The 15,165-nt window shown below is 42.1% G+C and overlaps 1 protein-coding gene and 1 non-coding gene across 2 annotated transcripts; one reads left to right on the forward strand and one right to left on the reverse strand.

Annotated features, from left to right (window-relative positions):
* Window positions 1–3,389: 3,389 nt before the first annotated feature.
* On the forward strand, window positions 3,390–9,314 carry LOC121807968. Its single transcript, XM_042208306.1, has 2 exons — window positions 3,390–8,600; window positions 8,650–9,314. Exons 1-2 carry the CDS (start codon window positions 3,677–3,679, stop codon window positions 9,312–9,314), a joined length of 5,589 nt encoding a protein of 1,862 aa, XP_042064240.1. The 5' UTR covers window positions 3,390–3,676.
* On the reverse strand, window positions 4,229–4,335 carry LOC121810145. Its single transcript, XR_006052403.1, has one exon. It is a non-coding gene; the product is annotated as a small nucleolar RNA R71 (small nucleolar RNA).
* Window positions 9,315–15,165: the final 5,851 nt, after the last annotated feature.

Consider the following 15,165-nt stretch of genomic DNA (forward strand, 5'->3'; position numbering starts at 1 on the left):
AACATTAAATAAGGCTATTCATACCCATGTGAATGACTATACAATATAAGGACTCATCAAATGTGGGACATAACAATAACTATTTGAACGACCTACTTAGACTTTTTGGTCTGAAAATTACATTAAGCAATCCATTCAATTTCTGTATTTCTCTAAATGGATTTTATTGAATTTGTGGACAACCGCGTTTGGTGGGGGGGATTAATGCATATTGCCTGTGACATGTTTGTTAAATAATTAATCATTAAGAATATTTGTGCCAATTATTTCCAATTACACAATTAACATTGTTGTGATCTTACTTCTCATTAAATCTAATGAATGGCCTATGTATTATTGGTGAAGAGTGATAAAGTCGAAATTTCATGACGTATATCCTTTATTTGATACACTAACTAGTAGGATTGTATTATTGTTAAATTTAGCTATATTTTCTTTTACGAATATTTGAGAACGATTTATAAAGTTAAGAATTATATGCTGAAATTAGTTGCACCATAAACTAAAATTTGTGCTGATAGGAAATTCGAAATTATAATGTTGCATTCATTGAGCAAGAAGATACATTGGCCGTATATCTTAATGGTCGAATAATTGCAAATGATTCTTCGTTCTCATAATATTTAGAAATTAGGAGTGCTTAAATAGTAAAAATTCATAATAGATGCATTTCATTAATGGATGAATGAACTGACAGTTCAAATGATTTCTCAAATAATTTACTCCTTCCATTTAGCGGTAATAGTGTCGTTTTTTTCATTTTGAAATATTATACCATAATGGAGTCATTTCTATTTGACAAAATTACCTTTTCTCTTTTCTATTTATTATTTCTCATACTTTATTCACTATTCACTTATTATTTTATTTAGTCTCAAACTTTAATTTATTATATCATCATTTAATATATAATTAAACATCTATTACTAGTATTTCTTAATCTTCATATAGCATGACTAAAAGAATAGAGACCATTTCTTTTAAAAACATTATGTTGTGTAAAATATCTACTGGATATCTTAATTACCACCAAATTCCAGACATTTAATATTAATCAAAAAAGAAACGGTAGCCCTACATATCGAAAAATCGATTAATAAGTGTATTATCTTTAAAAAAACAAAAAAGAAAAAGAAAAAGAGAATCATGATAATGATTATAGCATCTAAATTGAACGTGCATATAAAATTTAAATATTGTATCTACTTAAAAAGAATGAAAGTTCCTTTATGAGATAGATAAGTAATAAATGGAGCAACACTTTATGAGATACTTAGATAATATCACTATTACTTAAGTGCATCATTCACATGCCAAATGGACCCATACAATTAATTGTTTAGAAAACCAGGCTGCAACCAACACGTTCCCAATCATAAATTTTTGCCTTTGAACATTCATACATAAGATTCATGGCTGTATTTTTCTCATAATTAATTTTATTTCAATATCACACTACAATGTTATCATATGTCCATTCACTTAGTTCTGGACTGATGGTGGCCTCTTAGGATATCCACTATGGGACCGCGCGCCTATAGCCCCGGCGTGGGCGATCCCGGGGCTATCTATAGCCGAGACGGACGACATTTCCGGGGCGGACGGTCATCCGGCGTCTTCGGGGCGAGGACGCGCGCGCCGGTCCGGGGCGGACGCGGCGAATAGGCGCGCTAGCTATAGTGGGGCGGTGCCCGGCGCGCCGGCCCAGATGCGAAAATAAATTTTTTTAATTCAATTTAATTCACCTATAAATACACCACATTCCATTCATTATTTTCACACCATTCCAACTCTTCATCACTCAAACTTTCTCTCACTAGAATTTGTGGACTGAAATGGACAATTTGTGGAATGACGCGTGAAATTCTCTAGTTCAAGAGGTGCAACACCAGGCCGCCCAGGAGGATGCAGCGCGCTTAGCGGAGGAGGTGGAGGCCGCGATCCCTCGTGCGATTACTCATCGGCGGACCATCCAACGAGACCACCTCGGTGCGCACCAGCGTCTAATGGCTGATTACTTTGTGGTTAACCCCCGTTATTGATGCGAAGCATTTTTCCTATACTTTTCCCCCGTAGACTAAACATTTCTATGTTAATTATAACTCACCAAGTCGTGCTTTGAGTGTAGTTTCGGGTGTTAGAAGCTGGAAGTTCGTCGGAAATGCATAGCTGAGATTCCAGAGAGTTCGCCCGGTCGGGCGATTCTGAGCTTCTAAAACGCCCGGTCGGGCGTTACGCATGAGGATTCCAGAAAGTTCGCCCGGTCGGGCGATTATTGACGACACAAAACGCCCGGTTGGGCGTTTCCCCACGATACCTCCAGAAGCCTTTCGCCCGGTCGGGCGATTATCCCTTCTAATTTCGCCCGGTCGGGCGTTTGGTGGTTCAACTGTATTTCAGCAGTTTTCTCGGCAGTTTTGCTGGGGAAATAAAAAGAGAAAGGACGGATTTTACAAGAAAAGGGGGGGAAGACAGAAGGGAGAAGAAGGAAGAAGAGAAGAGAAGGAGGAAAATCTACCCGACACTCCGACGATCCGACTCCGCCATCCAATTCTACTCCGAAAGAGCATGCCTTCTACGGTTTTAATCATTGAATTTATCATGTATCAAGGCTAGGCTCATTTGTTGCTCCAAGTTGTGAATTAGACTCGTTAGAATGCTTCTACACTTTTGAACTCACGTTTGATATCATTGATTGTGTTTAATGCGTAATTCTATTACTTTAGAGGCATCTGTTGTGATAGATATCTAATCCTTGTTTATTGTCTCTTTAACATAGACATGGATGGATTAATCAATTGTTATGCTATCAAATTAAAATTGTTCAGAGGATAATTTGATAGTGGATTAGGTAAGCTCGTATAGTAGTTGATGTTAGATTCCCGCGCTTCCGCAGGAGTTGAATGCCTTCGAAAATTAATTCATGGAACAAGTGTTCAGCTGACTGTGAATTATACGTCGCAAACATGTTCAGTGCAAGCGATTAGGTTGATAAGTTAATCCCAAATTTGTGTGTGATAAATGTGTAGAATGATTCGAGTCTAAGGAGCAACTTGGAGTGACCTGTTTTTCTCGTGTTTAAAATCCTTGCGTAGTTAGTTTGTTAACTTAGTGTCATTAATCATCAAAACCAAAAATCGAACCTTTTTATGCTTTGTTTAGTGTTAAGTTTTAATAATCATTCCCTTCCCTGTGGATCGACACCTAAAATACTACACACGAAGCTGTATTCTCGCAGTTAGTGATAATATTTGGGTAATTAAATTGAACTTGCGTGCGAAATTGATCTGTTTTACAAACCAGTATTATCCACATTAAGTTTTGGCGCCGTTGCCGGGGAAGGCAATCGATTATTTAGCTTATAGTTTGTTTGTTTTTATTTTGTTTGATTTTTCTTTTTGAGTTTTATAGGTACATTGTTCGTGTTCTACGGTGTGATAGCCATCTACCACGTCCGGACTTGAAGACGAAGGAGTGTATTCTTTTAGGTAATTTTTAGCTAACTCTTAGTTTAGTTTTAGGTAGTTTTGTTTGCACACTAGCACACACGTTTTATAGGACTTACCCCGAAGTTGTCGAGAGGTCTCGCTTTCGGTAATTAGGAAATATTTTATGCTTGTGCTTGGTGTATTTTCTGTTGTGTAGGTAAAAATAAAAATAAAAATAAAAAAAGTGAATGCACACGCGATCACAGGGTACACCACCGTTTGGGTTGCTCTGTTATCAAAGAAGAAGAGTTAGAGGATCGCCTACTGAAATCTTCCCGGACTATCCGAGTCCAATTAGAGGCAACTTGTTCAGCGAGCCGAGTACAGAAAGAGATTCAGAATCAGAAAGTGAGATGGCAGATAACAATGAGATACCACCACCTGTTGTGAGGTTTGGCGATACACTGAGATCGGGAATTGAGTACCCCGGAGAGTTTGCTTATGCGAACAACAACATCAACATTCCACCTCACTATATTAGTTTGGTGAATGGGGGGAATCTTTTCCATGGACGGGATGATGAGGACCCGGTGAGCCACCTCAATGCCTTCTACGAGTTGACGAACTCTCACAGACCCCCGAATGTGGAACACAATCTAATCAAGAGGGTCTTATTCCCATTTTCTCTGAGGGAGAAAGCAAGAGCTTGGTATGACTCTATCCCGGGCTACAACATAGCAACGTTCCAAGAGTTGAAGACGTTGTTCCTCTTGGAATACAATTCTCCTATGAAGATTGAGAAGTTGAGAGAGGAGATCACCTCTTTCCGACAAAAGTATGACGAGTCCTTCGCGGAAGCATGGAAGAGATTCACGGAATTGATAAGGAAATGCCCAAGTCACGGACTAGCTCCGGGGCATGACCTTTTGAAATTCTACAAGGGACTCAATAATGAAGGCACGGGACTAGTTACTGCAGGCTCTAATGGAAACCTGGATGACTTAACGCATGAGGAGGTGAGAGCCTTATTCCAAAGGTTGGCTAACAATCAACGGAACTGGCACAACCCAAGGAGAGCAGCGGAGAAAGGAGGAGACACATTCGGTGCTACAAAGGATGCAGAGAGAGTATCTGCAATTGAAGCTCAACTGGCGGACATTAGCACTCAAATGTCGTCGATGACAAAGGCAGTTAAATCTCTTCAACTGACTCCTCAACCCCAAGCTGTGACGGTGATGAGATGTGGGTTGTGCCAAGGCGGGCATCATACTGATCAGTGCCCAAGTCTTCAAGGACCACCTGTGGAAGATGTGAACTATATTGGCAACAATCGCCAAGGGTTCAATCAAGGCAACCAATACAACAATCAGCAAAATTGGAGACCTCAACAAACGGGATGGAATCAGGCTGGTCCTAGCAACAAATCGGGAAATCAATGGAGGAACAACACTCAACCGCCGGGTTATGAGAAGAAGCCAACCGTCGAGGATCAGTTGGGGCAGATTCTCTCTTTCATGACTAAGAGTCAAAAGGAGAACGAAAATTTCAAGGAAAGGACGGTGGAAAAGTTTGGGCAGATGGATGCGACAATGAGGAATCTTGAGACGCAGATAGGGCAGCTTGCCACGGCATCACACACGAGGATTCCTAACACCATCCCGAGCAATACCGTACCTAATCCGAGAGGCAATGAACAGTGTAAGGCAGTGGTCTTGAGAAGTGGTCGTGAGTTGGATTCAACACCATCAATGGACGGCCAAGGTACTTCCGGCATCTCACACGCAGGGGCGGATGAGATGTTAGGCTTGCATTCCTCGCACGCAGGGGCGGACGAGGCATGTAAGGGAAGTCCCGCGTTGGTGCAGGGTGCCCAACATGGTCAAGAACAGGCTGCATCCGGCAGCAAGGAAAATGGTGTAGAAGCCGAGTTAAGTGAGAAGTTTTTGGCAGAAAAGAAGGGAAAGCAGAAAGTAGAGATGGGATCAAATGGACAGCTGATGACAAGTCCGGCATTAGACCCGAAAAGCAAGTTCAACTTCCCTGATCACATTCCTCCTCCACCATATCCACCGAAGAGGAAGAACAGAGCTCCAAAGGAGAAAAGCTTCGAGTGGATGATGAACGTGATTCGAAAAGTGAATGTGGATGTATCGTTGGTGGACCTCTTCACTAATTTCCCCAAGTTCTCCAAGTTCTTTAAGGACATGATGGCAAACAAGGAGAAACTTCAAGACGAGGGAATAGTGGCATTGAGCATGAATTGCTCACAATTGATTTCGGGAATGATGCCCATGAAGAAGAGGGATCCGGGAAGTTGTGTGATTCCTTGTGAGATAGGCAACACAATTTTTACCAAATGTCTATTGGATCAAGGATCGGGGATCTCACTGATGGCATTGAAAACAGCACGTGCCATTGGACTGGAGAACAGAATGGAGCCCATCGACATTGCTCTACAACTGGCTGATCATTCCATTGTGAAGCCCACTGGAATAGTAGAGGATGTCTTGGTCAAGGTAGACAAGTTCGTCATCCCCGTTGATTTCATAGTATTGGATATGCCCGAGGACAAAGAGGTACCTATTCTGTTTGGTAGACCGTTTCTTGCCACGGGAGATGTGTTGTTAGGAGCTAAAGACAACTCTGTCACGTTTAGAATTAATGGTGAGCAAGTGACCATTAATGTGGAGAAAGCGATGAAGCATCCTAGTGATGCAAAAGCGTGCTTTAGAGTTGATGTCCTCGACAAGTGTATCTTTGACAAGATGCGTTGCTCGGCAAGTATAGAAGGAAGCGTTTATGATAAGGGGAGCTTGGAAAGAGACTTTGGTTCGACAATTAAAGTTGATTTTGATTTTGATGAAAGTGAGGATGCTCAAATTGATCGACCAAGTCTAGAGAATGAATGTGTGGTGGATACTTTCGTGGCGGATGTGCAGCCCTCAATTGAAGTACCACCAAAGCTAGAATTGAAGCCACTCCCGACAAATCTGAAATACGCATTCCTTGGTGAGGATGAATCTTTACCGGTTGTGATATCGGCGATGTTGAATGATGAAGAGGAATTGAAGTTGATAGAGCTACTGAAGTCACACAAGAAAGCTCTAGGTTGGTCCATTGCCGACATCAAAGGAATTAGCCCCGCAATATGCATGCATAAAATCTTGATGGAAGATGGAGCTAAGCCGGTAAGAGAGAGACAAAGGAGGTTGAACCCACTTATGCAGGAAGTGGTTGAAAAAGAAGTGAAGAAATTGCTGAAATATGGGATGATCTATCCCATTTCCGATAGTGAGTGGGTTAGCCCGGTACAATGTGTACCAAAGAAAGGGGGAATAACCGTGACCGTCAATGAGAAGAATGAGGTTTTGGCAACTCGATTGGTGAACTCATGGAGAGTTTGCATGGATTATAGAAAGTTGAATACGGCGACGAGAAAAGATCACTTCCCGTTGCCATTTCTGGATCAGTTGCTCGATAGGATTGCGGGTTATTCCCATTATTGCTTTCTTGATGGATATTCGGGGTACAATCAGATTGCAATTGCCCCGGAAGATCAAGAAAAGACGACATTCACATGTCCTATTGGAACTTATGCCTTCCGCCGGATGCCTTTTGGTTTGTGTAATGCACCGGCTACATTCCAACGTTGCATGATGGCAATTTTTTCTGATATGAATGAAGACATCATGGAGATCTTCATGGATGATTTCTCCGTCTTTGGATCCTCATTTGACTTTTGCTTAGAAAACTTGAGACGGGTCCTACAAAGATGTGAAGAATCAAATCTCGTGCTCAATTGGGAAAAGTGTCAGTTCATGGTCAAGGAAGGCATAGTGTTGGGACACAAGGTGTCAGAGTTGGGGTTGGAGATGGATAAGGCGAAGATTGATGTGATCTCAAAGTTACCTCCCCCGACGAATGTGAAGGGCATCCGTAGTTTCCTTGGACACGCGGGATTCTACCGACGTTTTATAAAGGATTTTTCAAAGATTGCAAAGCCACTTTGCAACTTGCTTGAAAAGGATGCCAAGTTCGTCTTTGATGGGAAATGCCTTGAGGCATTTGAATTGCTGAAGAAAAAGCTAGTCGAAGCTCCTATTATTATCACACCCGACTGGTCAAAGCCGTTTGAGCTGATGTGTGATGCTTCGGACTATGCTGTGGGGGCCGTTCTAGGCCAAAGGAGAGACAAGGTTCTACACGCTGTCTACTATGCTAGCAAAGTACTCAACGAAGCTCAACTGAATTACACCACGACAGAGAAGGAAATGCTAGCAGTAGTGTATGCTTTTGAGAAGTTTCGTGCTTACTTACTTGGCACGAAGGTGGTAGTGTTTACGGATCATTCGGCTATCAAGTACTTGATGAACAAGAAAGATGCAAAGCCTCGGTTGGTGAGGTGGATCCTTTTACTACAAGAGTTTGATGTGGAAATCAAAGACAAAAAGGGGACCGAGAATTTGGTAGCCGATCATCTGTCTAGATTAGAGGGATTGGAAGAGACGGAAGATGAAAGAAAGAAAAGGATAAATGAGAAATTTCCCGACGAGCAAGTGTTGCAAGTGGAGGCTCGGGAAACATATGTGCCGTGGTTTGCCAATTTGGCAAACTACCTTGTCACGGGCATTATACCAGAAGGGTTGTCATCTAACCAAAAGAAGAAGTTTTTGAGTGACACCCGCACATATGTTTGGGAAGATCCGTTTCTCTTCCGGATTTGTAGTGATGGAGTGATTCGAAGGTGCGTTGGAGAGCATGAGCACCTTCAGATTTTGTCTGCATGCCATGATTCGTTGTATGGCGGCCACTTTGGAGCACGACGAACTGCTTTTAAAGTGCTTCAGTCCGGATTCTTTTGGCCATCGATCTTCAAGGATGCAAAAGCCTATGTAGAACGATGTGACAGTTGCCAAAGAGCCGGCAATATCTCGTGGAGGAATGAAATGCCGATGAATAATATTCACGAGGTAGAACTTTTCGATGTTTGGGGAATAGACTTCATGGGACCGTTTCCCAAGTCTAATGGGCAGCAATACATTCTCGTTGCTGTCGACTACGTATCTAAGTGGGTAGAGGCAGTGGCCTCGGCAACCAATGATGCCAAAGTGGTGTTGAAAGTTATCAAGAATCACATCTTTAACCGCTTTGGGACACCACGAGCCATTATCAGTGATGGAGGAACTCATTTTTTGCAACAAATTGTTTGAAAACCTCCTAGGAAAGTATGGTGTCCAACACAAGGTTGCTACCCCTTATCATCCCCAAACAAGTGGTCAAGTTGAAGTCTCCAATCGTGAGATAAAGCGGGTGCTTGAGAAAGTTGTAAGGCCGTCTCGGAAGGATTGGGCTCAAAAGCTAGATGATGCTTTGTGGGCCTATCGAACGGCGTATAAGACCCCGATTGGAACTTCACCATACAAATTGGTATTTGGGAAGGCTTGCCATTTGCCGGTAGAGCTTGAGCATAAAGCTTTTTGGGCTTTGCAAAAGCTTAATTTGGATTATGATGCTGCAGCCGAGAAGAGGATGTGCGATATGAATGAGATGGATGAGTTTAGGCTTCATGCATATGAGAGCGTTGATCTCTACAAAGAGCGTGCTAAGAGGGTACATGATGCAGCCATTAAGCCTCGTCAATTCCATGAGGGACAACTGGTCCTTTTGTACAACTCTCGGCTTAGACTGTTTCCGGGCAAGCTCAAGTCAAGATGGTGGGGTCCCTATGTGGTGCACAAGGTATACCCCTATGGTGCTGTGGATGTTCGGGATCAGAAGAATGGTAGCATTTGGAAGGTGAATGGCCAACGCTTGAAGGCCTATGTTGGAGTTGAAAGTGGCACGGAGACAGAAGAGGTGGTCACACTAGAGAATCCGAAAGTGTAGACCAAAGATGAAGAAGGTCGAGCCAACGACTATAAACAAAGGCGCTGATTGGGAGGCAACCCAAGTTTTTTTCTTTCTTTTATCTTTTGGTTTCATATGTTGGAGGTTTTGTTTGCTCAATTCTTTCCTCCAACATTTATTTTGAATTGAGTGTTCTTTTTGTAGTTTTTGTTTTTTTTTGTAGGAGCAACTGGGAGTTAGGATTGGAGCTTAGGAGGAAGCACACCTGCAAAGGATTTTTACACCCACCCTCCCACCCGAATGCACTATGGACGTCATGCCAAGTTTGGGGGAGTTTCCTTTCCCTTTACTTTATTTGTCTTCTTTGCATGCATTGAGGACAATGATGCATTCAAGTTTGGGGGGGGTTATGAATGATTTGTGTTGTATGTTTTTTGGGTGTTTTGCGTGATAAAGATGTTTTGAATCTATGTAGTTGACGGGTGCATGCTTTATCTTCGGCTTTCTGGTTGGGAAATCTTGCTTAATTTTACTTGAACTTTGAAGCCTAGGATGAATAGAATGGGTGCATGGATCTTTGTGAAAAAGCATGTCGTGATAACATCCGATTTCTTGAGTTGAGGAGAGTATGAAAATCGCATGACTTGTGGAAATTATGTTGGATTGATTTGCTTTATCGAGTGAAGTGCTTGCGTTCGTTTGTGTTAACGATTTGGGAGGATAAGGCACTAGGATGAACTCCATGGCCAAATGATCACATGCCTAGTCCATCAAATGATCCCCTAGAAGCCACCTTGAGCTTAATTTCTTATTCTTTGTGTAAACACTTAGCCAAACACTTAGCCACTGAAATAAGCCTAATTTTAGCCTCATCGATAGACCTTGCTACTATTTGGGTGCTAAATACAAGTTGAGCTTTGTGGTTTGAGTTTGAGTGTGGGTGGTGAGTTGTAAAGAGTAGACATTTCTAGACTTGATAGAAGGTGAAAAGAATGAAGTTCTAAGAAAAAAAAAAAAAAAAAAAAAAAAAAACAAGAACAAGAAAAAGAAAAAGACGACCTCCAAATTCACAAAAGTCGAGGTCTTTACAAAAAAAAAAAATAAAAAAAATAAGTTTGATGAAATAAAGATAGAGCTTCTATAATTGTGCGATGTAATCTTGTCTAGAATAGATCTCAAGTTTGGGGGAGTTTGAGTTGGGTTGTAATTTTTGGTTGTTCGATCTTTGGAAGGATGTTGTAGGAGGGAAGATTTTGGCACTCAAATGTGTAGCCTTTGAGCTCACTATCCATACTTATCCTACCTCGTCCCTAGCCACATTACAACCTTGAAATAAGACCTTGGACCTAATCGTTGATGCTTGTGGATGTGTGTAAATAGCTTGGTAGAGTTAAAGAAGTTCGGTTTGAAATCTGCGAGTCTATGAGATTAGTAGTGCTTGATGAATCAATGATGACGGTTTGAGTTGTTTGATCGTATGCTCGGACTTACTTTGAAGTGCATCTTGACTTGAAAATCTAGGGGGATGAGTGATTGTTCTTGAGAGTGGGAAATCTCGATTGGAAATGTCGGGGGTTTAGATCTTGTCACTCACGTCCCTACTTGATTCTTGTTGATGAAAATCTCTTTGCGGGTTAGACTTGGTTGAGTTTTTGTGCTTAAAATGTATCTTGCTCGGGGCGAGCAAGAGCTTAAGTTTGGGGGTATTTGATGCGAAGCATTTTTCCTATACTTTTCCCCCGTAGACTAAACATTTCTATGTTAATTATAACTCACCAAGTCGTGCTTTGAGTGTAGTTTCGGGTGTTAGAAGCTGGAAGTTCGTCGGAAATGCATAGCTGAGATTCCAGAGAGTTCGCCCGGTCGGGCGATTCTGAGCTTCTAAAACGCCCGGTCGGGCGTTACGCATGAGGATTCCAGAAAGTTCGCCCGGTCGGGCGATTATTGACGACACAAAACGCCCGGTCGGGCGTTTCCCCACGATACCTCCAGAAGCCTTTCGCCCGGTCGGGCGATTATCCCTTCTAATTTCGCCCGGTCGGGCGTTTGGTGGTTCAACTGTATTTCAGCAGTTTTCTCGGCAGTTTTGCTGGGGAAATAAAAAGAGAAAGGACGGATTTTACAAGAAAAGGGGGGGAAGACAGAAGGGAGAAGAAGGAAGAAGAGAAGAGAAGGAGGAAAATCTACCCGACACTCCGACGATCCGACTCCGCCATCCAATTCTACTCCGAAAGAGCATGCCTTCTACGGTTTTAATCATTGAATTTATCATGTATCAAGGCTAGGCTCATTTGTTGCTCCAAGTTGTGAATTAGACTCGTTAGAATGCTTCTACACTTTTGAACTCACGTTTGATATCATTGATTGTGTTTAATGCGTAATTCTATTACTTTAGAGGCATCTGTTGTGATAGATATCTAATCCTTGTTTATTGTCTCTTTAACATAGACATGGATGGATTAATCAATTGTTATGCTATCAAATTAAAATTGTTCAGAGGATAATTTGATAGTGGATTAGGTAAGCTCGTATAGTAGTTGATGTTAGATTCCCGCGCTTCCGCAGGAGTTGAATGCCTTCGAAAATTAATTCATGGAACAAGTGTTCAGCTGACTGTGAATTATACGTCGCAAACATGTTCAGTGCAAGCGATTAGGTTGATAAGTTAATCCCAAATTTGTGTGTGATAAATGTGTAGAATGATTCGAGTCTAAGGAGCAACTTGGAGTGACCTGTTTTTCTCGTGTTTAAAATCCTTGCGTAGTTAGTTTGTTAACTTAGTGTCATTAATCATCAAAACCAAAAATCGAACCTTTTTATGCTTTGTTTAGTGTTAAGTTTTAATAATCATTCCCTTCCCTGTGGATCGACACCTAAAATACTACACACGAAGCTGTATTCTCGCAGTTAGTGATAATATTTGGGTAATTAAATTGAACTTGCGTGCGAAATTGATCTGTTTTACAAACCAGTATTATCCACATCAGTTATCCACTCGAGATTTTCCGCCGGCGATTCAGAATGTTGCAACGACTCTTCAACCATATAGCGACGAATTTGGTGGAGCGTTACCGGTGCTTCACCCTCCGGCGTGATTGCGCTGGCCGGATCGGGCTGTCTACGCATCAGAAGTGCACCGCTGCAATCCGGCAGCTTGCCTACGCCGGACCAGCCGATATGCTCGATGAATACCTACAGATGGGTGAGACGACTAGCCTAACGGTGCTTAGGTAGTTTTGTAAAGGGATCCGAAAAATTTTCGGTGGGGAGTTCCTATGAAAGCCCACCCCTGATGAGTGTCAGAGATTGCTGGATATGCACAGTTCGATCCACGGGTTCCCAGGAATGTTAGGAAGCATCGATTGCATGCATTGAGAGTGGAGGAACTGCCCGTGGCCTGGAAAGGCCAGTTCACAATTGTATTCAAAAGCAAACATCCATCGATGATTCTGGAAGCCGTTGCTGACTACCGTTTGTGGATCTGGCATGCGTATTTCGGTGTGGCAGGTTCGAACAACGAAATTAATGTTCTTCAGTCATCGTCGCTCTTCAACGATGAGTGCCGGGGGGAGGGTCCAAAAATCAGCTTCGTAGCCAACGGCACGCAGTACAATAGGGGATACTATTTGGCATATGAGATATATCCACGGTGGCCCGTATTCGTCAATGGGGGGGCGGCAGCCGAGGAGGATGTCGCATTCGCCTTCCCCTTGTTCTTCGCAGCCTTGACGCCTATGGGACGCCGCCGGGAGGACATCGGTGTGCCGGAACTCTCTTCCTCCGTGCACGTCCGGTTGAGGTCCACCGGACGAGTTCCGCTTTCGCTGGCCGTATAACCACCAGTGTTGGTGGTCTTCGTCCTCTTTGTCGCACCGGTGTGCAGAATCCCGCCTTGGAACTTCTGCTTGTCCCTCAAGAGCGCCCAGATGCTGAAATGCTTGAAGTCGCCGTACATGGACTGGTATGACAACAACGCTCTATCGCGCACGTCACTCAAGCTCTCGTCGCTTCCCTGATCCCTCTAGCACTTCTCGTACTCCGCCGCGAACAGGTTGACTTGCTTCTTCACCTGATCTCAGTGCTTGCGGAGTTGCTCCCATTGGCGCTTGTACGCGCTCGGCGGCTTCGCCTCATTGTAGCGCTCGGCGATGCGCTCCCAGTACACGAGCTGCTTTTTATTTTTCGAGAATATTGGGTCCTCTGATATATCCACCCAACATCTCGCCAAGACGAGGGTTTCATCCGGCTGGTAGTTCGTACGACCGGTGGCGTACTCTTCATTCGTTGCTGGAGGTGGCAACTTGTACGCGCAGTGCTTGGTCCACTTCTTTCTGGCGGGGACGGCGGCCGAGGGCTCGCCGGCGGAGGGGGCGGCGGCGGTGCGACGGGAAGGGGCGGCAGGGCAAGTTGGAGACGGCTTCATGGCAGAGAGACCGTACGAATCCGTACTGAAGTCGGGGTCATACTGCGTGTTGTCGTCGAACGACCGATATTCGCCAGGTTGTGTACCCTGCCACCTTGCGCCATCTCCAAATATCGGGCTACCAGGACTTGAGTATCCACCGGAATCTATTTTATAGCGTAATTTGAGAGTTGAAAAGTGAATCGAAAAGTTACAAATGAAATCTGAGGATGGAGTATTTATATAAACAAAATTTTCGAATTAAAAAAAAAAAACTAAAACGCGTTGTATCGTTCCCGTCGCCCACAGTAGGCGGACGATGCCCTATCGTCCGCGCTTCGTCCGTTGTCCGCCCATCGTGGATGCTCTTATAATTAAAAAATAGGGGACAATCGGTAACAGCAGATGGATACCACCCCTGAAATCGGCATTTTTGAACCGGAGTAGCCATTTTCTTTGTATTTATGTGTAATCTAGTAGTTTGTATATAAGAGTTGTGCATAAAAATCGAACCATATTGATTCGGTGCACCAAGGCATACCGAGGTTGGTAGTTTGATTTGAATTTTCTAGGCTGTGTTTTTGTTTGATTTCAACTTTTGCAAATTGATTTTCTTCGATCTAGGAGTTTAGTATCAGAATATATGTTGTGATGGGAGACAAACTTGACAAGATAAAGTTTAATATTAAAAGATATTTTATATGACTACAAAAACTAGACAAATTTTCATTTTCATTCTTCTTTGTATATATATTAAAAATTGTATAGTCCAATATTAAAATTATTGGTGGTTGATGAATGAAGTACAGTATATATTTTGATATTACTGATTATCTACTAAAAATAAAAATTCACTTGATAGGAGATCGATATACTACTAGTATTATTAATAGTATTGATTATTGATTGTGATTTTCATGTTTTTAAAGACGTGATTTGTAGTATTTTTAGATTGTTAATTTGCTGTGATTGAGATTTGCACTTAGTTTAGAAGTAGTACTCCATATTTTTAATGATGACTTTGACGCACAAGTAATATACATATATCAGAATAGCAAAAAATAATAATTCGATTCGCCTTTACTTGAAATCAGTTTTAACTTTTAATCTAATCAAACCGATCCAAAAACTGGTAAAATTTTTAAAATTCATTTCAGATTCAGTTTTTTTGGATTCTTTCATTTTTTGGAGTAGTAGGAGTATTAGCATATAAATTTATAGTTCAACAAATCCATTTTTGATATTCACATAATATATGCTATGAAATACACTAAAATATCTTTATAGTAGTATTAATTAATTAAATATTCAATCCGGTGCCTTAATCATTGAGAAGAATATGTCTACCAACTAAAACTTTTCTTTTATTTTAGGCAACAATTTTGAAAAGTTGCCCATAGAATGCAATTATATATTTATATGTCATGCACACAACTAAATGAGATAAATACATGGTCCACCTCTGATTTTTTCCAATTATTGCTAGAG

This window comes from Salvia splendens, chromosome 6 (assembly GCF_004379255.2).
Source record: "Salvia splendens isolate huo1 chromosome 6, SspV2, whole genome shotgun sequence".
Taxonomy (NCBI): Eukaryota; Viridiplantae; Streptophyta; class Magnoliopsida; order Lamiales; family Lamiaceae; genus Salvia; species Salvia splendens.

Coding starts and splice junctions, on each gene's coding strand:
- LOC121807968 (XM_042208306.1), top strand. CDS start 3,677: ATGCACACGCGATCACAGGGTACACCACCGTTTGGGTTGCTCTGTTAT. Junction 8,601..8,649: donor GACACCACGAGCCATTATCA/GTGATGGAGGAA, acceptor AAAACCTCCTAG/GAAAGTATGGTGTCCAACAC.